General features: G+C 41.6%; 1 protein-coding gene across 2 annotated transcripts; it reads right to left on the reverse strand.

Annotated features, from left to right (window-relative positions):
* Positions 1-2,318: 2,318 nt before the first annotated feature.
* Positions 2,319-7,578, reverse strand: LOC147446745 (ABC transporter G family member 11-like). 2 transcript variants are annotated; one of them, XM_086525923.1, is made up of 13 exons: positions 7,388-7,578; positions 6,838-7,078; positions 6,278-6,758; positions 5,752-5,831; positions 5,377-5,666; positions 5,069-5,240; positions 4,855-4,977; positions 4,588-4,716; positions 4,291-4,485; positions 4,103-4,189; positions 3,723-3,995; positions 3,516-3,623; positions 2,319-2,963 (listed from the first exon to the last, which is right to left on the reverse strand). In XM_086525923.1, the coding sequence occupies exons 1-13, from the start codon at positions 7,576-7,578 to the stop codon at positions 2,646-2,648; spliced, it is 2,688 nt and encodes an 895-aa protein (XP_086382049.1). In that variant the 3' UTR covers positions 2,319-2,645. The 2 variants fall into 2 exon arrangements, with proteins under 2 accessions (XP_086382049.1, XP_086382048.1); XM_086525922.1 differs by lacking the exon at positions 7,388-7,578 and having other exon boundaries at positions 6,278-6,875.
* Between the last annotated feature and the right edge of the window lie 17,735 nt (positions 7,579-25,313).

Genomic DNA, 25,313 nt, shown 5'->3' on the forward strand with positions numbered 1-25,313 from the left:
CAATGCCTATAAACAAAGTGGGTGATTATTGTGAAGGAAAAGAAGAAAACACAACCTTGCCTATGAAGTACAAATACTTTAAAACTTTGGTTATTCTTAACAATGGGGTGGGTGTAGCCATTGCTATAACATAAAATGGAAAAAATCAGCTCTATGTAAGACATGCAGGAAATTGCAATTAGCAAATGGCTATGTAAAGCCTATGGAAATATTGAATAGATAGTTAGGAATGAATATGAACACATGCTTGCCATTGTAAACTTTAGTAAAGACAACAATTTTGATAGTATTTAGGGATGTCCATACTATGAACTTAAAATGGTTCAAAATTGGGATTATGATCACATCTACTTGAGGAATGACAAAACAACTACGAAAGCAAGCCTAAAAGATCATTCCTATTGAGATGTGACTAAAGCACTTGTTGAGGAGTTTAACTCAACCATGATAGGTTAGCTAGAAATTTTTGCATGGCTTACAGCAAATAAATATATTTGGATGTATAGAACATCTGATTGTGAAGCCTCCTCAAAACAAACTAAAAATTTGTGATGTCAATGAAGAATGATACCTATATACCACAACCTTTCCATTATGATCTTTTTGAACTTCTTGGGTGGACACATTTACTAGTTACATTGGACGTATGCATAAACATAGTAACCCAAAAGAAAATTCTCCCTCCTAAGCTTTGATATCATGTCAAATTAAGTGTACAGTAAGGCGCAAAAAGAAAGAGAGAGAGAGAGAGAGAGAGAGAGAGAGAGTTGAACCATTGAGCAATGAAATAGACGACAATACAATGGAGGTTTGGGGTGCTTACACATTGGTCTAGGGGCCTTGAGTACCCCCTTAAATGAATCACCCTACCCAAAATCTTGCCAAATAAGTAAAGTAAAAACCTAAAGACAAGTAAATATTGAGTGGAGCACATTGGGCTATTCACTTGAGATGCTATAACTTTATTAACACTTTATAATTTCAAAGTGTTGCAACATTACATGTATAGGAGGGGTTGAAAATAGGATTTCAAGCAAATGTGATAGGTGTATGAAGAAAAGGGGTCATTTAATTCATGGTGAAGTGTAAAGGGACTTCAAAGTGCCTCTTGAGCACATGTAATAAAGGTGATTTTAGAAAGGTGAACCCCCCAAGGTTGCATGCTGGTATGCAGACACACATGCTATTTTAAGCAATACTTACAATAAAAATTAGCTATGTTTACACAACTACACATACTTCTAAACAATGTTTTCTCATATGAGAGACATTAGGTGTACGACTGGGCATAATAGAAAAAATTCTTGTCAATATCATGGCTATTCCTCACATTTGGAGCATATACATTCTCATTTCGACCTAATTTATCAAAAATACGTATCCATATACTTAATCTGGGTCATCTACAAGAACCGCCATAATTTCTAACCCTTGAAATGAGCTTTGAAAGACCAAAATCAGCCTCCCGATTGGCATTTTCAAAATTGGAATTTTTGGATTACAATAGTGAACTCTGAAACAGCGGTTTAAAGAATACTATTTCCTCTTCAATGTTCAAAGCCAATTTCTTCCAATTGTACATGCCCGTGTTACGAATCATCGATTTGCAGAACAACCATTCAATAGCCAAGGTTTCCTGCACTAGCTAGTATGCTCCTCAAGTGCACAGAGTTTCTAGAAAAAATTTGGCAGCTGATTTGGGTGCAAAGCTATACACTCAGTCAAACTACATTGGGACCAAAGTACCAGCCAGCCTCATACCACCGAAAGCAAGTACTTAACCATTCTAACCCTTGTATTGCAAGCCCACGAGCTGTCATATAATGGTAACAACCCTGTACCACACAGAATCTGCCCATGAGAGGCTGCCTAAATCAACAAAATTACCCACTACTGCACCCCAAAATCGAAGAACCTATGCTTGCGACCAACACCAAAAATTTAAAAATTGCGAGTTCTGCTCAGTATACAAGTTGGAGCACAGAATGCCCAATTACTGTAAGAGTGTAATGTGACATTCAAAGCACAACGGTTGGCAAAATCGAGAAAAAGGTGGCTATAATTAGTCTAAATAGTAGACTAAACTCACAGAATTACATTGAAATTTGTGAATCATTTGTGTGCGCACACGACAGAAAAATTCATGTTTTCTACTTAGACTAAAGAAGCCAAAGAAGGAGGTGCAGTTGCGAAAGGGTAATTTGCTTGGGACTACTGGATTGCCAACCCAGAGGGAAAAGCTGAAGGCACCCTCGGTGTGCTCTCTCTCTCTCTCTCTCTCTCTCTCTCACACACACACACACACACACACACACACACGTAGAAAGCCCACTTTCAGACTTATACAGATAATATATACACAATATGATCGGGCCTCTTCCTCCTGTCAGAAGACAAGGCCCTTCTAGCATATTATGGAGACTCAATCCCTCCGGCGCCAAGAGAGAAATACAAACACACCATATGCTTTCAAAGCATCTGATTCAGTTGCAATCAGCTGGGCTCCCCAAAAAATTGAGTATCAATGGGAAAGAATACTATGCCATCTGTATGGCTGAATAGAACTGTATCAAAAAGTTGTCCCTCGTGACTGGCTTCTGTCAATGCTCTCTTGTATTTCTACATGCTCACTTTCAGACTCACATTCATCGTCTACTGGACTCCGGTGATGTCTTCACAGGTATGATTGTCTTTGCAGAAGGCCTCCGCACTCTCCATCGAGCCGTATGTTTCGAATAGAATGCACGAATATGTGGAGTGACTCTCTCAGACAGCTTAATGTTGATGAAGAATATTGCTCGGTATGCAAAGATATTGGCGAAGACCATGGCAGTATCCCACCACTTGTTCCAGCTTAGGTTCATCTGGAAATTTTCGCGGAGTATCTGCTCTCCTGTAATGGGAGGGAGAAGAGGACTGACATTGTCAAAGTTAAGCCCCAAAAGGTCATTCTTGTATTGCCCCTGCACAGAAGATTAAGGAAAAATTCTGAACTTTAGCGCAATCGGATCGATAGATATGTTCTGTTGAGGTTTATGCATGTTCAGCATCGACTTTAAATAACAATAAGGAATGACATAGATATGTCCTGTTGAGGTTTGTGCATGTTCAGCATCGACTTTAAATAACAATAAGGAACAACACATGCTCAGTGTTTAGCTCACAAGCAAATATTGAGATAGCCAGGACATCACCTAATGTTAGCCAATGTGCCTAAAGAAATCAAGGACAACCCCAGACGCGAGCAAACCGACTCATGGGTGTCGCATGCACTAGGTATAGCCATTTTTTTAAGAAATGGAGGAAAAACCCAGACTCGAGCAGAGGGTGCCACATGCACTTAGGTAGAGCAATATCAGCTTATACACCCGCAACCCCCAGCCAGACGCAAACACACTCTCCACACATAAATGTTGTACCTTTCTCACTGACAAAATACGCAGGTGTTGTCCACAATAAAGTAGTGAGTGACCTAGAGTAGAAGTTGAAAACTAAAACCAGGCTAAACATTTTACCTGCAAGGCCCAATAGTTAAAACTGAGGTAAGACATTGGATATCTCCAAATGATTTTGGGCAGGTCATTGGGTAGTCGAAAAAAACCAGCTACCAACATGAAGACACCCTGCCCAGACAACCATCAATGCTTTTCAGACAGAGCTGACAGAGATCAAAAATACATCCATGTTTCTATGCAAAAAAGAAAAACCAGCTGATAGCACACCATGATTCCAGCGCCCGTGACAATGCCCATGAGAAAGTTGGGTACCACACTTGCCACAGCCATCATCAAGCTCTCCACCACGGTGACACACCCAAATAACCCAATGATGAAGAAGAGATAATGTTCATAACCAGGATGCAGGCCAGCCATGAAATACGTTATGGTCCCAGTAACTGTGGCTATTGCAAAAAGATAAGGTAAAGAGGAGAGGGTGTTGGCAATAACAAACGCCATTACACCATAATGCCCGTTCAGTCTCTCCCGCTGAAATACCTGGAGCAGAAACAAACTTTGAAACCTTCAAAACATGCCCTAACCCATGCATTTTGAATGTCTCCGAGCACTAGAATGTCATCGATCAAATCAGAACAAAAACAAACCTTCATGTCTTCTATAAAGGATGGGAACCCTCCAATGGACATGAAGGTCACAAACCCTGATACATACGAAGTGCAAGCGCCTCTCGCCTGTAACGAACAAAAATTGCATCTAATTAAGACAGACCCTCCATACTATTGCAGCATAGTTGCAAGATCTTTGCGATATTTCAATACAAAACTGCACATACCAATATAGAATGGTAGCTTGTGCCAACTTTGTAGTAGAGTGACCCAACGCAGATGGCAACAAAAATGTATATAACAAGTCTCAGCCAGTAATACCCAATATCCCTGGACATATTCACAAAAGACCGTTTGGTGAGCGTCTTTGCCTGCATCCAAAAGCTCGCCTGGCTACCGCTAGAATCCAGTATTGTACCCTTCTGTCTTACAGCAAGCAGTGCCAAAAATTACTCCATGCCTCTAAAACATACAAAGCAAAAAGGTGTCAACCTTGAACAGGCATTGGAAGGGAAGGAACTTACTACGTTTGAAATCTCGTAAATTTTGGCCGCAGTTAACATGGCATGCTCTGATGTGTTGTAAGCACTTGTTAGCATCTCAATGACCTCAAATGTGGAGTACCTCTCTGATGCATCCTCGACAGCATTTTCCTGGTAGTTATGAAAAAAATAAGAAAGACACATGGTATGTTGAACAAAAACGCAAATGTTGATAATGAGCACAGGTTTACACGAGGTCATCACAAGAATAACAAATCAGAGCTACATTGATAGAGCTAGAAACAGTACCCTTTGTCGGAATGAGGCTTTCAAACTTTTCTTCACTCTATCGAAATCTGAGTTGACACAGCGGAGAAAGTGATCGGAGGGATTCCGCCTTGGAGGACAAGCAAAACCAGCTTGTGCAAAAAACTGCACGTAAACAATGGAAGTATTAAAACCTCTTAAGGGGGAACCCAGAAGCGAGGAGCACTTGTTTTAGAAGAAAAATGTGAAGACATGCCTCATGTGCTCGGGGAGCTTCCCCAAAGTAGATAGCTTGCCCACTTGACAGAAGAAAGAGGTTATCAAAGAGTGAAAAGACCTCACTACTTGGTTGATGGATAGAAAACAACACGGTTCTACCATCCCTAGACAAACTCCTTAATGTCTGCATCACGAAAAATGCAGCTGCACTGCAGCGAAAAACAAACCTGCGCATTTAGTTTCACAGAGGTGGACACCATACAAAGGATACAACAGAGTCTAGGCTTCCCACAGAAATGCAAAATCACAAAAGTAAGAAGTTAAAACAAGGTGCATTGCAGTTACCTATCCAGCCCACTAGTTGGCTCATCTAAGAACAGAAGCCGGGGCCTCATAAGGATCTCCAGAGCAATGCTCACTCTTCTTTTCTCACCTCCACTAAGACCCCGCATATGCCAGTTCCCTATTGGCGTATCCGCACAGTCCTGAAGACCCATTTCCAAGATCGTGCTCTCCGCAATGGTTTCTTTTTCCTCTTTTGGCATCTTGTCTGGTAATCGCAAATGAGCAGAGTATCGAATTGTCTCTCGGACTGTGAGGGTTCCAATGAGGATATCCTCTTGTGTGACAAATGCCTATATTCCAGTACATCACATGCAATCATGAGAGTCCTGCAGAAGAAACCATCGCCAACCCCAATGCAGAAACACACACACTCACCACAGCTCCATATGAGAGCTTTCTTTGTCTGCCATTCAAAAGCACCTCCCCTGTCATTGATGCATTTCTTGCCAGGCGCCCTGCATGTCCAATCCACCACCTTAGGAACGTGAAGAGACATTACATCCAAGAATACTTATGGCTATATTGACTTCAACAGGGTGGTAAGTGGAGTCGATCATAGCAACTGATCTTACAATGCTGCACTCATATCGTTGACTTATTCCGCAACAACAAGCAGGAACAACCTCAAAACATCATCTGTAAGTTAATTGCAAGCGCTTTTGTCTGCTCATCCAACAGTCATCACGAATGTCCATAGCTAACGAGGGGCACGGCATACTCTTTGCTTGAGCAGAAAGAAATGAATTTCATGTAAAAGCAGGAAGAATGTACATCGTAGAAGAGGCAGACACACTTGCATGTCAAAAGTATGGGGATGAGGATCCCGATCGCTAGAAAAGAATGCAATGATATGCGTTGAAAGTAGACAAAATTACAATGAGATCCTCAGTATGACCATCACCTGCAAGGGCATCAAGAAGAGTAGACTTTCCAGACCCAGAAGGCCCCATGATGGCCATCATGTAGCCTGGCTCAGCATAACCACTGAGGTTGTCAAGCACTGCATTAGTCTCTCCGCTAGCATTCGTCACACACACTGTGAGATCTTTCCATGTGAGCCAGGCGGAGGCATCGCCCCCCTGCGCAATTGGAGACGGCTTGTGGTTCTTCACATTCTTCCAGAGGGTCTGGCTAAGGGGGCTCAAGCCGCCCAAATGACGAGGAAGGCTGTAGTTAGAGCTATCAGATCTTGCCAAGCCAATCCCCGGCCTGGGATAATTGGACACATTTTGCTGCATATCAAACGCGACGTTATGGATGCGTGTCTGTGTCTGGGGTGGAGGGTATGGCTGCGTGAGGGAGCCCACGTAGTAGTCATCATAGAAAGGCTCATGCTGCCCGCCATGCGCCTTCCGCGGCATGTTTCGCACAAGATAATTCCTCTGCGCGCGCCACCCAAAACGAGGGCTGCTAAGATTGCATGACTTTCACCACAATGGACTAGGAAGAGAGGGTTTGAACCTGCAATATGTTAGCAGGGTAGCTGCTAGAGTATGGATGTACATTGCCAGAAGCCCCTGGAGCTACCTTCAAGCGGCTGCTGTCGTACGCGTGTGCACTGCATGTAGGATACAAACTTGACTTGTGGAACAATGGAAAGAGACCGCCTGTTCTCGTTACCGCGGCTCGAAGAGCACAGTGGCTACTAGCAAGATTAGGATAAGTGGGGCTAATTGTGTCGGCGGTTGGAGACTTGGAGTACCTGTGCAAAGGCAGAGCACGCAACGAGCTTGGAACTTGAGAGAACCCTGATGTGAGAGAGAGAGAGAGAGAGAGAGAGAGAGAGATGCTGCGATCAGCAGAGAGAGGCGGAAGACGCGGACTGATGAGAAAGCTCTTGGGCTTCACGAGCTCGAAATGAATGAGAGATTGAGGGTGGCTGCATTAAGAGGCGGGGGGAGCGGGTGTTTGTGTCGGAGTGAGTGGGTGTGTGTGTGACGGAAGGAGGGAGAAGAGAGGAGTCCGAACTTCGAAGTCTGAAGAGAGAGAGCAGCTGGAGTCTGGAGCATACGTGGAGTGGCAGGAAATGCATGCGCAGGGTAAAGAGAACTGTTGAGTTTTGACTCCACAAAGTTGCGCGAGTCTGCACTCTGCAACACGAGAAGAGACCCTCTTGGCCCTTGGGTTTGTCTGGACCACCAGGAGCCGGCCGTGGTTGGTGAAAGCCTCGCGGCGCTTGAAGCAGGCCCAGGCTCCCTCCATTTAATGACCAGTCACCACATCCTTGCATTTTTTCCCGATTATGCAAATAACCGCCAAGGTCCAAACTTGGCTCACTGCCCGTCGGTAAGCTCAATTCAATTAGGGTGCGCACATGCGCCGATGAAAAAGTGCGGCAGCCCCACCACCACGCCAGCCATCTCCTTCATCAGAACTTCATACACCACGCCTAGCCGTGCTCCACAGATTGCCTGCCGTTTGCATGAAATCTTGTTGCTCAGTCGCACATCTTCACGGATTTCATGGGATCAATTGACTTTTCGCGGTCTGCAGTCGGAGGTAATTACCAAAAATGTGCGCATTCTGAAAGTCGACGGAGGCCGACACATAGCATTGGTACCCACTAGTTCTTGATGGCATGTGCGCAGTCTCTCTATGTATTCTACATTCAACCTATGAGTGAAACTCTCGTCGCCTCCAGTGAAAGTGTTGTCTTCGATAGAGTAAGAAGAGAAGTTATACAAAGCCTATGACAACAATCTGTCATGTTTTTTTTAGTTTGCCCGAAGTGCAAAGGCCTTAGAGTTTGCCTCCTCTTCGAAGTGCAAAGGCCTTAGAGTTTGCCTCCTCTTTTCTATTGATTAAAGATCTCTTTGGGGCTAATGCCCAAAAAAAAAAAAAAAAAAATCACGAGGCTTGCCATGAAAATATGATATAAAGTCAAGCAAACATCTCTTTTATATAGCATGTAGATGGCCTCTATATAAGGATGTGGAAAGTCTCCCCTAGTATATCCATGATGATACTTTATTGGAATGAGCTGGATGCATGTAGACAGCTATTCAAGGTTATTACTTAGAACTAAAGATGGTAGACTCAAAGACTCAACGATTGCTGGAAAACAATACTGGAAGTGAAATAGGAAACACCATCACCGAAAGATGAAACATTGGAACTGAAAGACACAATATTGTTTAGAAAAATGGAACTGGGATTGTATTTCAGATATGTAGAATACACTGGAAAGCAATTGATATCCCAGAAGCTAGCTTTATCATTACAGAAGAGAGAGAGCGCACCAAAATGATTACAAGAGCACAAGTAGCTCCGCACATAAACTAGTGAAGATTCTAAAGAGTCAAAAGCTATACAACATGAGTAATGGGTCCTATTTATAGGTTGTCGGACTGGTATTTGACTGACTGTGCACTGTCACTTACTGTGGTAACTCGCTGGTTACTGCTCCTAGAAACTTCTCTCGCATGTAAGTCCCGCTTAAGATCGGTTCCCGCCTTCTACATTCCTCCTTTCTTGAACTTTGGTATATACCAAAATTTCCGTTGAACGATTTTCAGATTGTTTTCCAATTGCTTAGTGATGGTGTCAATAAGGTTTCTTAATTGCTTGTTGCTTCTTTTGTAGCTGGACAGCCAGCTCTCCTATGTCATCATAGGACTCCAAAGGTGCCGGTTGTGGACAATCATTGTCTTATACCACGCATCTCCAGCTTCCTTAATCGCCTCCTTGTCAGCACCCTCCTCCGAAGCAACGGTTGACTACCTCACCCAGTGAACCTTCTTCTTGTCATGTGCCTTCTTCCTCTTAAATGGTGCTTGGGATGCTTCAAAAGTAGTGGGTCCAACATTTCCCTTCTAAATCAGTCTGAACAGTGGCTCTTGCTCCAGCTAGTCCTTCCTAACTGTTGTCATTTCAACTTCATAAGGTGTCAGTGCATCCCAAGTCTTAATGTCAGCATCATATAGGGTGCGCTTGCCTCTTGTCATACGAGTTCTAGCCAGCTTGTGACCATAGGAGGCCGTATGCATCCATCCCTGAGGAAGTGGCTAGTTGCACTTGATGCGGGCTTCAAACAAAATCTCAGCCATTTCTCTGAATTGTGGTTCAGAGCTCGCCTTACTAGCCAGTTCCTTCTGTGGAATTTTACAAGCCTCAATTGTCAATTGTAGAAGCTGATGTGTGATGCGAATGAGCCGTTTGATTTGAATTTTCCATTGACCCATTAACAACTGAAATCTATAGAGATCCTCCCTTAGTTCACTGGCCACGGTCTTGTGTTGTGCATCTTGCACTACTCGATTCCACACCGGCCATTCTACAGTTGCCTCTTCATACCATGTTCGGAGCCCATCTGCCCTGTTCTCTGAGCAACATCATGGTCTTGGGTCCTCTGACACAGTTCCAAAATGGATGATTAACCCATTTGGTGCTTGAGAGCCTTAACTGCCACAAGCATGTCTGCACATTAGTCCATATCAACCTTCCATAGTAGAGTGACAAACTCTACTTGGTGTTTGGGAGACGTCATCTCCACAAACATGACCCTAAGCATGCATACTTATTAACATTTGTGCACAATAAAGAAAAAGAGAGTCTTATAAGACAAAACTTTGTTCATTTATACATATTTACATTTGCTTACCCTAGAGAATCATTGTAAGCATTGACAAGGTTTAGGTTATCCTTTAATTGTATGCCTTGCATCCATCTAGCATCTTCAAAAGGATAATTTTTAAACTTGATAAGATATCGTCGAATAGTCTTATTGCCTCGTAATACCTTCTCTTCATGTCGGAGAATGGACTCGAGCTGCAGCACTTCTGCTTGGTCCTCGATCTCCGATGGGTCTTCAATGGTTGCTTTTTGAGGTGGCTCTCTTTTGTAAGGCTTTAGTAGGCTCACATGGAAAGCATTGTGTATGAGCCAATGGTTGGGCAACTTGAGTTGATAGGTCATCTCATTGATTGGTCTAAGAATCTGAAAGGGGCCATAGTACCTTTTTGCTAACCTAGCATAGTACTTTTGGTGTCCTGTAGGATTCTTGCCCGTCGTGTGCCTTAATCGAGCCTTGGGAAACTTGAGCAAGACCCAATCATTTTGTTTAAAGGCTAGGGCTCTTCTATGCTTATCAGCAACAGCCTTTTGCCTTTGCTGAGAGATGGATATAGCATCCTTAATCTTTTGAAAGGATTCTTGTAGGTCTCGGTTATATTCATCTGCACCGAAGATCTTCCCATGTACCTTGAGCAAGAGGGGATTTTTTTATCTTCCCTCCATCACCTCAAGAGGTGCTTTTCCTGTGGAAGTATGTACAGTGTTATTGTAAGCATACTCCACTAAAGGTAAGTACTTCTCCCATTGGAACTTTTGATCTACTTCTGTGACATAAGCTTTTAGTAGATCAAGAATTGTTAGGTTAGCTATTTCACTTTGGCCATTCGTTTGTGGGTGATATGCCAAAGAGAAGTTTAGCCTTGTACCTAAATTCTCAAAGAGACCCTTCCAAAAATTATTGGTCATTCTAGGATCTCTATCCAACACTATGGACATTGGCAAGCCGTGGTACTTGAAGATTCGTGATATTAAGAGGGTTGCCATTTGATGGGCCTTAATACTCTTTTTGACAGGTATGAAATGTGCTTGTTTGCTAAACATGTCTACTATCGTCCATATTCTTGCATTCCCACGGATAGACTTGGGCAATCCAAAGATAAAATCCATGGATATGCTCTCCGACGGTGAATTAGGGATTGGCAAAGGTTGAAGCAATCCAGGTTGCCTCCCTCTATCAAACTTCGTCTTTTGGCATACCACACATTTTGAAACATACTCTCGTACGTTTGCTTTCATGGCAGGACAATAGAAGTATGTTTCTATCCCTTTTAGGGTAGACTGAATCCCTCTATGCTCCTCCTTATGCCCCGCATAAGGAGGATCATGAAATTCATACATTACTTTCTCACGTAGTGAGTTAGTAACGCATAGTCTATTGCCATAGAGAAGATAACCATCTTGTAGGGTAAAGGGTTCTTCCTTCTTCCCTAGTGCAAGGGCTGAAATCACATCTCTAAAATCGGGATCGATAGTGTACTCATCTATCATAGAAGATAGATAATTGTGAGTTCCTATGGATACCGCATTCACTCTTGGTCGTCTTGAGAGTGCATCGGCCACTTGATTATGCTTGCCAGCAATGTGAGCAATATGAAAATGAAATTGCAAAAGGAAATTTTCCCACCTCATTTGTTTGTCAGAGAGCTTGGTCTGCATCATGAAGTACTTAAGGCTTTGGTGATCCGTTTGCACAATGAAAGGAGTCCCCAATAAATAGTGCTTCCACGAGTCTAGAGCATGTAGAACTACTAAGAGTTCCTTCTCATATATCCCTGGAGCTTGCTCAACAGGATCGAGCCTTCAACTTCCGCAGGCTATGGCGTGCCCTTCTTGTAGCAAAACAGCTCCAAGGCAATCACCATATGCGTCGCATTGGACCTCAAATGGCTTTGAGAGAAAGTACAGGTTGAGAGATAAGCTTTTCTTTAAGCTTTTCGAAAGCATTGTTCTCCTTGGTGGACCATATATACCTAACGCTTTTCTTTGTTAGGTCATGTAATGGTCCCACAATTTGTGAGAGCTTTTCTATGAAGCGTCTATAGTATGCATACATACCTATAAAGCTTCTTAGTTCATGCAGATTCCTTGGATTAGGCCATCCTTTTATTACCTCTAACTTTGATGGATCCATTTGGATGCCATCTTGAGAGATAATGTGACCTAAATATTGATTCTCTTTGTAAGAAATTTTCACTTTTCTTTCGATTCATATAAAGTTTATTCTCTCATAAAACTTAAAATATACCTAGAGGTGTTGCTTGTGTTCATCTAAGGAATTAGAGTAGATGATTATATCATCAAAGAACACTCCAATAAAGGTTCGATGAGGCATGTATAGCTTCTCCATCAGACGGTTAAATGTGGCTAGTGCATTGGTCAAGCCAAAAGGCACGACAATGTACTGGTAAAGGCCAAACATAGTGCGAAATGCGGTCTTTACAATATCTTGATCAACTATCATTATTTGTTGGTAGCCACTTTTTAGGTCAATCCTATTGAAGTACGTCGACCCCTGTAGCTTATCAAATAGGTCTTCTACCCGTAGAATTGGAAACCTATTCTTGATATGATCCTATTTAGTGCTCTATAGTCAACACACATACGATATGTGCCATCTTTCTTTTGCACTAATAACACTGGTGAACAAAATGGAGATGAGCTAGGCCTAACCATGCCTTTCTCAACCAACTCACTTGCCGCATAATCTCCTCTTGTTGAGCTTGAGAAACTCCATAAGGAGGTTTATTAGGCGGTGAGCTTCCTGGAAAAAGTTCAATTGCATGGTCATCATCCCCTTGTTTGGGAGGTAGCTCAGGTCATCATCTCCTCGTTTGGGAGGTAGCTCACAAGAGATGTCGTCAATAAAAACATCTTGGAATCCCTTGAGGAAATTGGATAACTCTAATTCCTTTTGATTGTTTATATCTTCTTTTGCTAAAACATTAGGTTCATTTTGAGAATCTTTAACAAAAATCATGTACTTGGAAATAGAGCTCTTTATTGACTTATTGAAAGCTTGCTTATGTACAGTGGTTATGGTGCTACCCAACTCCTTAGCATCTATGTACATATCTTTTTCCCTGAACCTAAAGTAGATTTTCCTTTCAGGGAATTTAACATTGGTAGCCATGCGATCAAATCATGGTGCCCCTAGTATTACATCCTCATGCTTGAGAGGAGAGATGAAAAAATCCTCCTTGTCCACATAGCTTTGGACATGGAGCCTTAATTTCCCAATTAAGGGAGTGACTGAGGCTTCTTGCCCCTTGAAAGCACCATCAGCATGTCCCATCTCATAGACTTGGATGCCTAGCTTGGTGGCCAACTCTGTGGATATGAAATTGTGAGTAGAACCAGGGTCAAAGAGAATGAAAGCATCATGTTCTCTTACCTTTTGCAAAGCATGACGTAGAGGGGATCCTTTGTGATGAGCATCCTCTTCTTGAATTTTGACCAAGGTAGCTCTAGGAGGCTCATTACATGTATTCTTGTGGGGGCAAGCACGATAGGCATGCCCTTGCTCCCTGTACTTGAAACAATGATTATCTTTTTGATAACGCTCTAGCTCTTCAAGAGAGAGTTTATTTTTACCTTCATAAACTCCCTTCTCCTTGGCTTTGTTGTTGTTGGCATTGCCTTTGGTAAACTTTTGGCAAAGGTGCTATCGTAGGTAAGGAAAGAGATATTCTTTCCTCCCTCTTTGAACTTTTTGAGCTTGGACGACCTCTTCTAGGTGTCATAGGATTTCCTATGGCCTCTTCTTTTGGGTGGTTCGAGAGCTGCACCATAACTTTGTTCAAAAGAGGAAGAGTATGAGGACGATGGATAAGAGGGTGACCTCTTTCTTGCCTTTTCTTCCCTTGTTCCTCCTTGTCTACACCATCACTTTCTTCAGAAGAGGAAGAGGATGAAGAAGATGGAGAAGAGGGTGACCTCTTTCTTGCCTTTTTCTTCTCTTGTTTTCTCTCTTCCCTCTTTGAAACATGGTGTAGAGAAGTATGTGATAGTCTTCTCCGTTTAGGGGTGTTGGAGAGCATTTTTTCCACTGTCTTAGTGGAGCCATCTCCACCGAGGTGGCAAGAGACTTGCTTCTTTCTCATTCTTTCGGTGGGGGCTCTACCGTTGAAACTTGGGTTGTCCTTTGGGAGGGAGATGCCTCATCGAGTAGTAAGTTTTTGAGCCCTTCGTATGGATCCTCCTCTTCTTCCCTTATGGGAGAGAGTCCTCTTTTGGAAGTCCCACGAGGAGATTTCCTAGGTACTCTCTCTTCTTGGTGGGGAGTTTGGAGAATACCATGGGTACGCAATTGTTACAGCTCTTCACCTTGGAGGGATGGATTGTTCAGGGCTTGTTGAAGCCTAGAAACAAGATAGTTTACAAGCATAGGGCATCATTAGTTGCTCTTTCATTAGCAAAATCAAAGCTATCAACATTCATTTCAATCTCTTTTCCCTTGTCAGCCATACTAGCAAATTTTGGGTGTAAATTCTTACTTGTACTTTGGCACTTCAAGCCCTAGTTGCTACTCCTCTTTACCTTCAAAGATAAGCACTCAAGCATCATACCAGTGGCTCGAATATTATTAATTGCAAGGAATAGAAGAGAGGGTTCAACAGAGCCAAGACAACACTGGTTCTTGTCAAGATTCTAATAGCTCAATAATGGTCAAGCCCCGTAGGACTCCATTATTAAGACCATAGCTCTCGACGGTATCCCTGTTAACTACATAAAGCAGGAGTGCTTCAAGGATGAAAAATCCATATTCTACTTACTCTTTTGCAATTAATAACACCAACCATTTGTAGCAAGCTTGAGGACCTCTCTTCTTGAGCAAGAAAAGAGAAACCAATAGCTCTGATACCAATGTAACATTTAATGCACTAGTAACTTGTGTGTAGCAAAAATTGGTAACATAGTGATATTCCATTAAGAATAAGTTCTTAATGAGCATAGAAAGAGTACTTAGTTTGAGAAAGAAACATAGCAATTTACACCTAGTTAATTTGGCATAGACAATACTTGAAAAGAGAGAGAAATAGAACAATTGACAACAGTTGAGGACCGGATTTACATGGAGCCAGTCCCCCCTGCAAAAAGGCTTTGTATTATAGCTTCTCCCATCAAAGGAGACTTTTGTACAATACAATCTTTGTGTTCCTTGACAAAACTCCTGGGTGCAATGAAGGTGGAAGCTTCATGCACCAAATTATGCTTGAAAAACACACCTAGTGTTTTAGTCTTCTGGCCAATAGGAATCAAGCAAGCCATTGGGCTGTTGGATGCTCATTGGACCCCTTGGTAGACTGTCTAGTTAGGGAGCTTAATTTCTATTGGTTCTTTTATCAAGCATTTTGAAATTGATTAGACTAATTTTACTCTAGCCTAATTCTCATTGGTCCACCTCTATAGCCATCCAATAGGATTTGAGGGGAGATTGGGGACAACTGGGCTAGGAGCTTGCCATGTGTCCATTCTTCCCTTTGGGGAGAGCTTGGGAGTGTGTGTGCGCGTGTGTTTCTCTCTCATCCCCTACCATTAGGACTCGCCCCCTCCTTCCTAGGGATGTGGGAAGACTTTTTAGTTTTCCCATAATCATCCAATATTTTCCACTTTTAACCATTGGACTTATTAGTTAATTTTTGGAACCTTAGCCTATGGAGTCTTAATGGAGCTGAACATTGGGTCATTTAAACTCCAGTGATGCACATTGCTCTTTTGCAGACTGCCCCCCTTTGGATCCCTATTTTCTCTCCTTTGGATCCCTGCTGAGATTGGTATGGCAACCTTACCAATATTCTAGCTTTTACTCCCTTGGTCCTTCCCCATATTAAATTATCAATGTAAGACGAGAAAATAATTTGGGAGAATTAGATATTAGTTTTTATGACAGAACCAGTATTTGTGTCAATAGTCGGGTGCTTCTCCCCGACCAACTCTTTGCACTTGTCTCTGTCCCCAAAAGGCTTTGATGAGCTTTCCTTTCTCTATGACTTAGTCTGATGTGAGTCAGCTCTATCAAACCCAATTTCCTCATCAGATGAACCTAAATTGATTTTATTGGCTCTAGAAGCATCCACCTTGTCCCATATTGTGTTAATAATGACAGGTACTACAAATTGACTTGCCCAGTAGAGACAAACTGCCAGACGTACCAAGTTTTAAATAGGCTTGTGGATTTAGCCTTGGCAGTATGCTGTATGACACAGCTGAACAAAATCTATGCAATGTTGATATTAGCCTCTGGGTCTAATATTTTAGCCAGTAGCATTGCAAACAATTTCTCAGACAAGTGTGTGGGATTGTTCTTCAAGCTGATGATCTCAGCAATAAACATGTATACTGCTATATGTTCCAGTGCCACCACTCGAATACCTGGAGACCCATATGTTCTTTTCTTTTTGGCACGATCGTCTTCTTTTAGATATTGAGACTACGTCCTAAGCAGTCGCTGGTGTGGCTTTTTCGTCATTAGGGAGTTTGAAAATGTGGGCTAGTTCGCCAGCAGTCGGTTGGCCCTAAATCACTACATTACTTTTTATAGCCTTGTACGTATTGAGCACCTATTGCATAATATGCCCATTGAAAGGAAGTGTTCCGGCTTCCTTAATCACTACATTACTTTTTATAGCCTTGTACGTATTGAGCACCTATTGCATAATATGCCCATTGAAAGGAAGTGTTCCGGCTTCCTTAATCACCTCTAGACCCCATAGTTTGAGCAATTTCAGCTCACTTTCTTGGAATACATACTTTGCTATTTTGGTGTGTGGTATGAGACCTAGCGACTCCTTAAGGCTCTATGTGTGAGCGTGCATCTTGTCCATGGATTCCTTCATATACTGTTTTTCTTTTTGCCCATACACGACTCAAATGAAAAAGTATCGATTGAATAAGACTTACTTGTTCTTGATCTCGTGAATGAGTTGTTGAAGGAATAGTGTGGCGTGTCAGGTATGGTTATGGTTGGAGTTAAGCTCTACGAGGGCGAAGCAGATAGCTGTGGGTCTGACACACTCTCTGCACGTGGCACCAAGGGTTGTAAGTAAATTGTGGATGAACATACCCATCCCATAGTCATACGTATCCTTGCCATGAATGCGCCACTAGTTGGCCGCCCTTGATCTATGCGCTCTACTTGTGACGTGTCGAACATGCGTGATCAATTCAGTGTTTTCAATCTTCAATCCGTTCCATCACCGAAACACGGCTTGAAACTGCCTTCACATGCTTCCCATTGTGGTCCGGTACTTAGACAACCCATTGAGCTTCCCGTTGACCATTCCCTCGCCGACATCAAGTGCTCACATTGCTATCCATCATCACCATCATCGAGATCTGCATTTTCAGCCCTAATTTATGCAAGAGCATTTTATGCATGATCTGCATTTTTGCAGCCAGCTTTTAGCCCTTCATTCCTCTCACATCAAGAGTGCAATTCACCCATAGATCTACCCCTTGGTGGCCATCCGGTCATAAACCCGTTTTGATGGATGTTATAACACTATGCTTTCATCACCAAATCAGCCCTTGTGTGCGCTTCTACCACACGTGTCAGAGGCTGGGGACTTGCTAAACACTGTGTGTGAAACACAAATGGCTGCAAGCACACAACCAAACTATTCTAGTAAGCTCAAAGGGGGGCGATGGTGTGTCACTCACCGCTCGATACTTGTCGTCGTGAACGATTATGTGCTGCAAAGAAGACGGAGTCGCCGCCATCACCGATGCTGTCGTAATGCTCGATCACTCTCTCTCTCTCTCTCTCAAGCATACACACACACACACACACACACACACACACACACGAGGGAGAAGAAGGTAGAGCAAGAGCACTTCTTTAGCATGCACCTCAAGAATGAGGATTTTAGGTCAAAATGGACCTTTTATATGAATCTGACCCATTCACACAGGGGTGCCCACAGTGACCAGTCATAGCAAAAATAATGTAAAGATGAGATAAGTGGTGCGTCTCTCATCGGCGATCACCTACACACCTATAGGACCAACAATCCCGGTCCATGACTCAAATAAAGTGATAAAGCATCCGTCAAAGCTGATAGGGTGTCCGTAAGTGGTTAACATGCCTCCCTTCCTAATGTAGATTCTGTCCTTGGAAGCTAGTGATGTGAAGCCCGTTCGTCGAGGTGGAAGAGCATCTGAGATTGAATGTCTTTAGCTTTCTTCAAACACTGCAAAATCAACCAAAAATGGCACAGTAATTGCATTCTCATATAATTAAAAAGCATATGCTGTGAATATGCACACATATTGATTGGTAACAGAATAGTAAATAATTTTTCAGCAGTAAACATTAAATTGTAATATAATCAAACACATAAGCATTTGTAAAGGTAAAAAAATGAACAAGTCTAGGGTCTCTAATTTAACGATCGAGAGGCACTAGAGGTCAACTATTAATACTATGGGCAAGCTTCTTAATTCTCTCTGGTCACTTAAGCTGTTTAATCGCGAGAGCAAAGTATTTCATGTCCAAGGGCTGACTAGAGGCTATACCTAGAAGATCTTCTAGTTAAGCTATGATAAAAAAAGTTGCATATGAAATCATCGCCTAAATTATCCCCTTTGTTTGATCCCCAAAGTTTTTTCCACATTGATTCAATTTTTGATGTGTGTGATTATTTTGTATGCCTTGGTCTTTTTGCTTTTCAAGAAAAAGCACCCACATTGGGAACCTCTAAGGCTCTAGTACCATATGCAATACATGTGAGTGAAGTACCAAATCAAGCTGGGATTTCTCTTCCAGCTTCAGATTCTACATTTTTGGCACTTTTGTTTTTTTATTTGTTTATTTTTCATTGCATTTCAATTCTGTAACTTTGGGGGGTCATATTGACAGTGTTACCCTCCCCAGGCTCATCACAATAGTAAATTTTCTTTTTAATACTTAAGCTAAAGGTCAAGAGAGATTAAGACCACTAGAAAGTACTAGTACATTATACACAATGCTTCATAATATCAAATTAAGAACCTAAAGTAACCATTGACAATTGGGAAGGCATTTCCCATGGTATTAAGAGAAGATGTCTAATGTCTATCTTGGTGAAACTAGCTTAGTCAGACTTCTTGATTTATAAACCTAAACAAGAGACTATGACATAAAATTATATTAAATCTAATGTTTTAATACTAAGCAAATGTGTTGAATGTTGTGCTACCAATCAGAGTTAAAGCATATAAACATGGATGCTATAAAAGATAAGAGACAATGATAATGGACATGAAACACTTGTTCGTGTTGATGATAGCGCTTGATTCGAAGAGTGAACTAAACAAAGATTGCATGAAGTTCAAAATTCCAATTACTATAATGCATTTCTGTACACATTAGAAAACACAAGGAATACCTCTAGGAGGCACATCAGTGGGAAGAGGCACCAACCTTTACTGAACACAATCAAAACAATATAAAGAACCCTAACCTAAGTATTTGCACCCCCTAGAGGGTCAAGGGAACAAGATATTGTATAGATGGACGGGTAGCCCTAAGTCTAAACCTCTATCTTCGTCATCATCAAGAATAATAAAGTCATCATCAGTGAGACCGTACGTCCATCCGTGTAATCATGTAAATCTTCCTCCTCATTAGATGCACATATGTTCACTAACAATGTCACTAGGCGTGTATAGTCATCTTGCTCAAAAGGGTAAGTTTGTGCAATTGGAGAGACATTCTCTACTAAGTAGAGATCAGTCATGGTCAAGATACAACCATTCTAATACCTCAAAATTTTTATCACACGCTAGTGTATCTACCAAATCCCATTCACAGGCAAGCACTGGGTAGACTATGTGAAACACTTGTGAAAAGCAAAGAGGGGTACCTCTCACCCAAGGTAGGAGTGGATGACTCTAGCGTACTAGCCATATTTGTACACACAAATAGATATTGGTTAGTGTGCAATTATTGTAAGGGTCATGTCAAAAGGTTGTGTCCTTGTGCATAATGTGTTATTATGATTTTTGGGTCATGTACTATAATTTGTAAGTTTTCAACTTTTTGTTTGGTGGCTCTTGCACTTTTTTTTTTTTTGAGTATAGGCCTATATATATACATTCCCTAAGATTGAGAGATTGAGAGGTCAGGGAGGAAGGTTAAGACGGGAGCAAGTGAATGATGGATGCTAGCAAACACTTCCCCCTTCCTTGGGTAGATCATACCTTTTGGAACGATGTTGTCACCGTTTGAAACCAATTGTTCCAAGTTGTAATGGCTGAAGACTTTGACCGATACTTTTTCACCACCCTAGGTGTTTCATCTAGTTGCAAGGGTGGTAAGGTACTCTCCCATGATTTTACTTGAATTGTTGTCTTAGGTGATGAATTTACAGTGGGAGGTGCTAGTTTTTCCTTGTTTTTTTGTATAATTTTGGTGGTAGATGGAAGTTGGAAGAAGTTTGTGTTTCTGTAGAAGAACTACATGAAGAGCAAGAAGCTTCATTTTTCTTTTCTATGTTTGAGCCGAGTGATACAAGTCGTTCTCGCTTGGGTACCCAAACTAGCTCCATATCAGGTGTATAGTATTCTGTGATCTTTCCCTTCCCACAGTCTTCAATCGGCTTTATTGTTACAAGATTTGACTCACATGGGTCTATAGGTGACATGTAAGAACACAATTTACGTTTAGGAACCCAGATTTGATCATTACCTTCATAGTAGCCTTGGGCTTCCAATAGTCATTTAGGAATCCAATGCAACATTTTCTTACATTTTTTAGAGCGAGTGGGGTGTTTCTTACAAGGCTTCTCTTCTTTAGCATAAAAAATGGTCGCTAAAGAAGCTTTAGGGACCCATTTGTATGTTTTCTTTGTTATATTACGATGAGTCTTGTGTGTCTCATGCTTTGTTTCAACTACAGAAGTTGAAGCTCTAGAGGGTTGGGCTATAGGTACATATGGTTCAACCCTTGGACATGCAATGTTTGGGTTGTATTTCCTCAAGAGGTGATATCTCAGGGACTATAGCTTGAGTGTAAGGCCAAGAGTTGGTTTCTGTGTTGTGACACTCCCAGTCCCCCAATCAATAGTGCATTTGGTCGCTAACATCCACTTGCGTCCTAGGTTTCTATTGCCTTCCATAGTTCTAGTAGCATGACCAGAAAGGCTTGAGCTATGACTCCGTTGTCATAACTGACAGAAGAGTACCAGCTTTCAAAAACAATGTTTTTTTCTTGTTGATACTCTTGACTTGGATGTACTCTCAGATAGAGTTGGCTTTTCTAACTGACACCACACTCCATATGATAATAGATTATATTTAGCACATATGTCCAATAAGGTGTTATATAGCACTTTCCCATAGGTGCTATTTAACTCAATAGGGTATCGTGTCAGAGTCCAACCAATCATTATCTGTTTCAACTTGAAATGCATGTGTAACTCCAAGATTGGCCTCTTGTTGGCGTCTAATATGTTGTTGTCGCTCCTTAGCCTCAGCTTGAGCTTGTATCTTTTTCAATTCTGCTTGTGCCTTGGCTACCTTTTTTTGATGGATGGTACGTAGTTCCTCTTGGCTTAAAGGATCATAGTATATTTTGAATTTACTCCCATTGAGGAATCCAATGGTTTCAACTCCATCAACAGTTTCCACATGAATGGTACCTTGTGGCGTGATTTTGCATACTCTATAAGGTCCTTTTCTCGCATATTTCAACTTTTTCTTCTCGTTACGCACTCCATACATAAGGACTTTATCCTCAACCTTGATATCCTTGTTCTTTAAATGACAGTCAAACCATTCTTTTCTCCTATCTTTCTCCACAAGTGCATTTTGCGCATCCAATTGTCTTTCTTCATCTAACCGCTCAAGGATATATATACGCTCAACTAAAGGGTTACCATCCCAACCTTCTTGTGAAGCTATTCGCAGAGACTATGAATTACAAAAACCATGGCATAAATGCTTCTTGGCCATATACCATCTTGAATGGTGTACAATTAAATAGCCACTTTGTAAGCAGTACCCAAGACCTCACACACCTTCGAAGATGGGGAGAGCTAGCGGGGTATGAGAGTAGATTTAGAGGAAGAAGGAGTATTCTTATGAGAAAGAAGTATTTCCTCACTTAATTTCTCTTGTAGCTTATCTTAGCTTAGTAATTAGATAATAGAGGAGAGAAGCATGGCATTGAAGCTTGGCACTTGGTTGGATTTGCATTCCATATCCAAGAGTTGTTGGTGTAGGCCTCCATTCTCAAATCTTGGAGAAGAAGATGAGCTTTCCATTAAAGCTCGGAGAAGGAGATGACTTTCTTGCTCTACACATGAGTTGTGTGAGTGTGTGTGGAATTATGCCTTTACAAATTAGCCCCCGCTCTCATCTTGGTCGACCCCTCTTGCAATTTACTCATGATGGCTTCCTATTGGCCCTTGAAAACCTTAGCCAATAGCATTTGAGCAAGCTTTTTACTCATGTTGGCTTCCTATTGGCCGGTGAAAAGATTAGCCAATAGTATTTGAGAGGCCCAGTCAAGAGCCGTGACAAGTGTCCACCCCTTTCCTCTTTTGTAAAAGCTCAGATAATTAATTTAATTATCTAAATTGTTATTGGACCTTTTAGTCTTCTGGCCAATAGGAATTAAGCAAATTTGTGGGTTGCTTATTTCTCATTGGACCTTTTGACTGTCAATAGTCTTTTTGGTAGATTAATTCTCATTGGTTCTTTTATCAAGAATTTCTAAAATAAGAAATTGAATTTACACTAGCTCAATCCTCGTTGGTCCACCTCTTTGCCCATCCAATAGGATTCAGGCAAGAATTGAAGGTTTCTTTGCATGCTTGACATGTGTCCTGTTTACTTTGTGGAAAGGGTAAGCTTACGTGTATAGTGTGTGTGTGTGTGTGTGTGTGTGTATGTGTGTGTCCAGTCACTTCACAAGCTTAGGTGTATAGTGTGTGTGTGTGTGTGTGTCCAGTCACTTCACAAGCTTTGTCATCTTCCGAGCTCGCCTCTCTCTAGCTGATTGGACTTTTGTACACACACAAAGCATCCAATTCCGTTAACATTTGACCATTGGACTTACACTTTGAAATTTTAAAACTTAACCTTTTGGAAGTCTTAATGGGTTGAACCCTAAGGTCTTTGGAGTCCATTCATTGCACATTGCTCTTCTGCAGATGGTACCCCTTTGGATCCCTACTGTGGGCCCCGTATGTGACCAGTCTGCTAGCCTTACTAATAATCTAGCTTTTTCTCCCCTGATACTTCCCCATATTAAATGATCAGTTTAACATGAGAAAATCATTTAGGAGAATTAGATATTAGTTATTATGACATTACCTCTCTCTTGAAATCATAGTTGTCCTCGACTATGAGGTAGAGATGATAAAGCATAGTCATTAGTCCTTTGCTTAGCGGGTATAGGATCCCTATTTTACCCTACGACACCCTTCCACAATGGATGACTAATCCATTTGGCGCTTGAGAGCCGAAGCTGCGCAAGCATGTCTACGTATTAGTCCTATCAATCTTCCATAGTAGAGTGACAAGCTCTACTTGGTGCTTGGGAGACGTCGTCTCCGTAAACTTGATCGTAAGCATGCATACTTCTTAACATTTGTGCACAATAAAGAAAAAAAGAGAGTTTTATAAGACAAAAATATTGATCATTTAAAACATATTTATAAAAATATATTGGAATTCATCAGGTAAATTAGATAACCTAATTCTTTTTTATTTCCTTTTTTTAAATTTGACAGAACATTAGGTTCATTTTGAGAGTCTTTTACAAATATCATGTACACAAAAATAGAGCTCTTTATTGACTTATCAAAAGCTTGCTTATGTACAAGAGGTATAGTGTTACCTGACTCGTTAGCATATATGTACGTGTCTTTGTCCTTGTACTTAAAGCAAATTTGCCTTTCAGGAAACTTGATGTTGGCCACCATGCGATCAAACCTGTTATAGAATTGATATTTTATTATCTATTGCAACTGACAGGTGGCAAGAGCATCAACAGATAATGGATTATGCAGAAGGATGTTACATTTTATGTATATTTGATTATTCAAGTGCTCTTTGTGAGCTTTGGCCAATTATGTCCGGCCGGCCAGTTTGTACTCATTTTGACCATTCAAGAATCTATAAATTAAATACGTGCAAGAGGGAAATGGTCACTCTTGCACGGGGGGAGATTGCACCCAGTGCTTGCGTTGCTCTTCTCTCCTCTTCCCTCTTCTCTCTCGCTGTGCCGACGTAGCACTCCATTCTAGGAGGTGCGTCTGCTCGCGCCCTATTGCTCTCTCTCGCACTCTATCTCCCTCTGTTCGTGTATCTCGCGATTATGCGTCTATGTGGTTGCCAGGTATGTCGATTAGTCGGTTTATGTCTTGCTATGTGCTATTTTTGAGTATTTTGCAGGGCAGCCAGGCTTCCGGCTGTGGCAGTGGTATCAGAGCTTAGGCTACGCTAAAAGACTAATGATTATGATCGATAAACAACAGCTAAGTATTTTTCTTTCTTGTGTTTGTAGATTCCATGAATTGCTTCACTTTGTACTGATTAATGTTGATTGTATGATATAATTAGTGAATTTTTGAAATTAAAATAGAGTCCCTTCTTTATCGCCATAATTTAGTGCTTGTTAATGTAAATATTGTGTTAATTAAACACATAAAACATGGATTAAACTAAAAATCATGTCGAGATGACTAGTTACGACAAAGAGGAGTAATACATAGCATTTAGTAGGTCGATATTAAGCAGAGCAGAATCTTACTCGAGAGGGCTTAGCGACAATTTACATTATAGGATTACGAGGAGAAATTTTAAGGTCGTAGAAAAGTTGAACGCAGACAAGAATAGAGGCAGAGGACGATTAAGGATCCCGAGTGAACCTTTGAGCTGTCCTCAAACTTGATCGTGGAGCTGATGATGACGAGGAGATAAGCACAATCGTTAGCACCTATGCCGAGTATTATACCGTCCTCAGAATTCACAATGAGATTGTTCTACAAGGGAAAAATCCCTTGAGCTTCCCTTTACTAACAAGCAACGACGGCGCAGGACCAACGACAAAATTGCTAGACGTCACCATCAACAAAGAACAATGTGTGAGTCAGTGGCAGTGCAGATTCCCTCAATCTCTCTCTCGGGTTGAATAACGACCACAAACACCCGCAGCTCTGTCGCTTTCTCTCAGTTCTCACCAACCATGCAACCCCACACCCTTCTCGCTCTGCGGTGCTAATTAACATGCAGACTCGCAAGGCAGACACGAGCCAACCACTGCCCAACACACTCTCTCTCTCCTCTTCACACGCAGCCAAACTTCAATCTCGCCCACTTATTTTTATTCGTGGTCTGCAATATGGCGTCCCCCAGCCACACAAACCGCTACCACCCTC

Source organism: Adiantum capillus-veneris, chromosome 12, assembly GCF_014529385.1.
Source record: "Adiantum capillus-veneris isolate H3 chromosome 12, ASM1452938v2, whole genome shotgun sequence".
NCBI lineage: Eukaryota > Viridiplantae > Streptophyta > Polypodiopsida > Polypodiales > Pteridaceae > Adiantum > Adiantum capillus-veneris.

Excerpts from the sequence above, each read along its gene's own strand:
- LOC147446745 (XM_086525923.1), bottom strand. The coding sequence starts at position 7,578 with ATGGAGGGAGCCTGGGCCTGCTTCAAGCGCCGCGAGGCTTTCACCAAC. Across the intron at positions 7,079-7,387 it reads TGCATTTCCTGCCACTCCAC|GTACTCCAAGTCTCCAACCG; the intron begins GTATGCTCCAGA and ends GCCTTTGCACAG. Across the intron at positions 3,996-4,102 it reads CCTTTATAGAAGACATGAAG|GTATTTCAGCGGGAGAGACT; the intron begins GTTTGTTTTTGT and ends TTTCTGCTCCAG.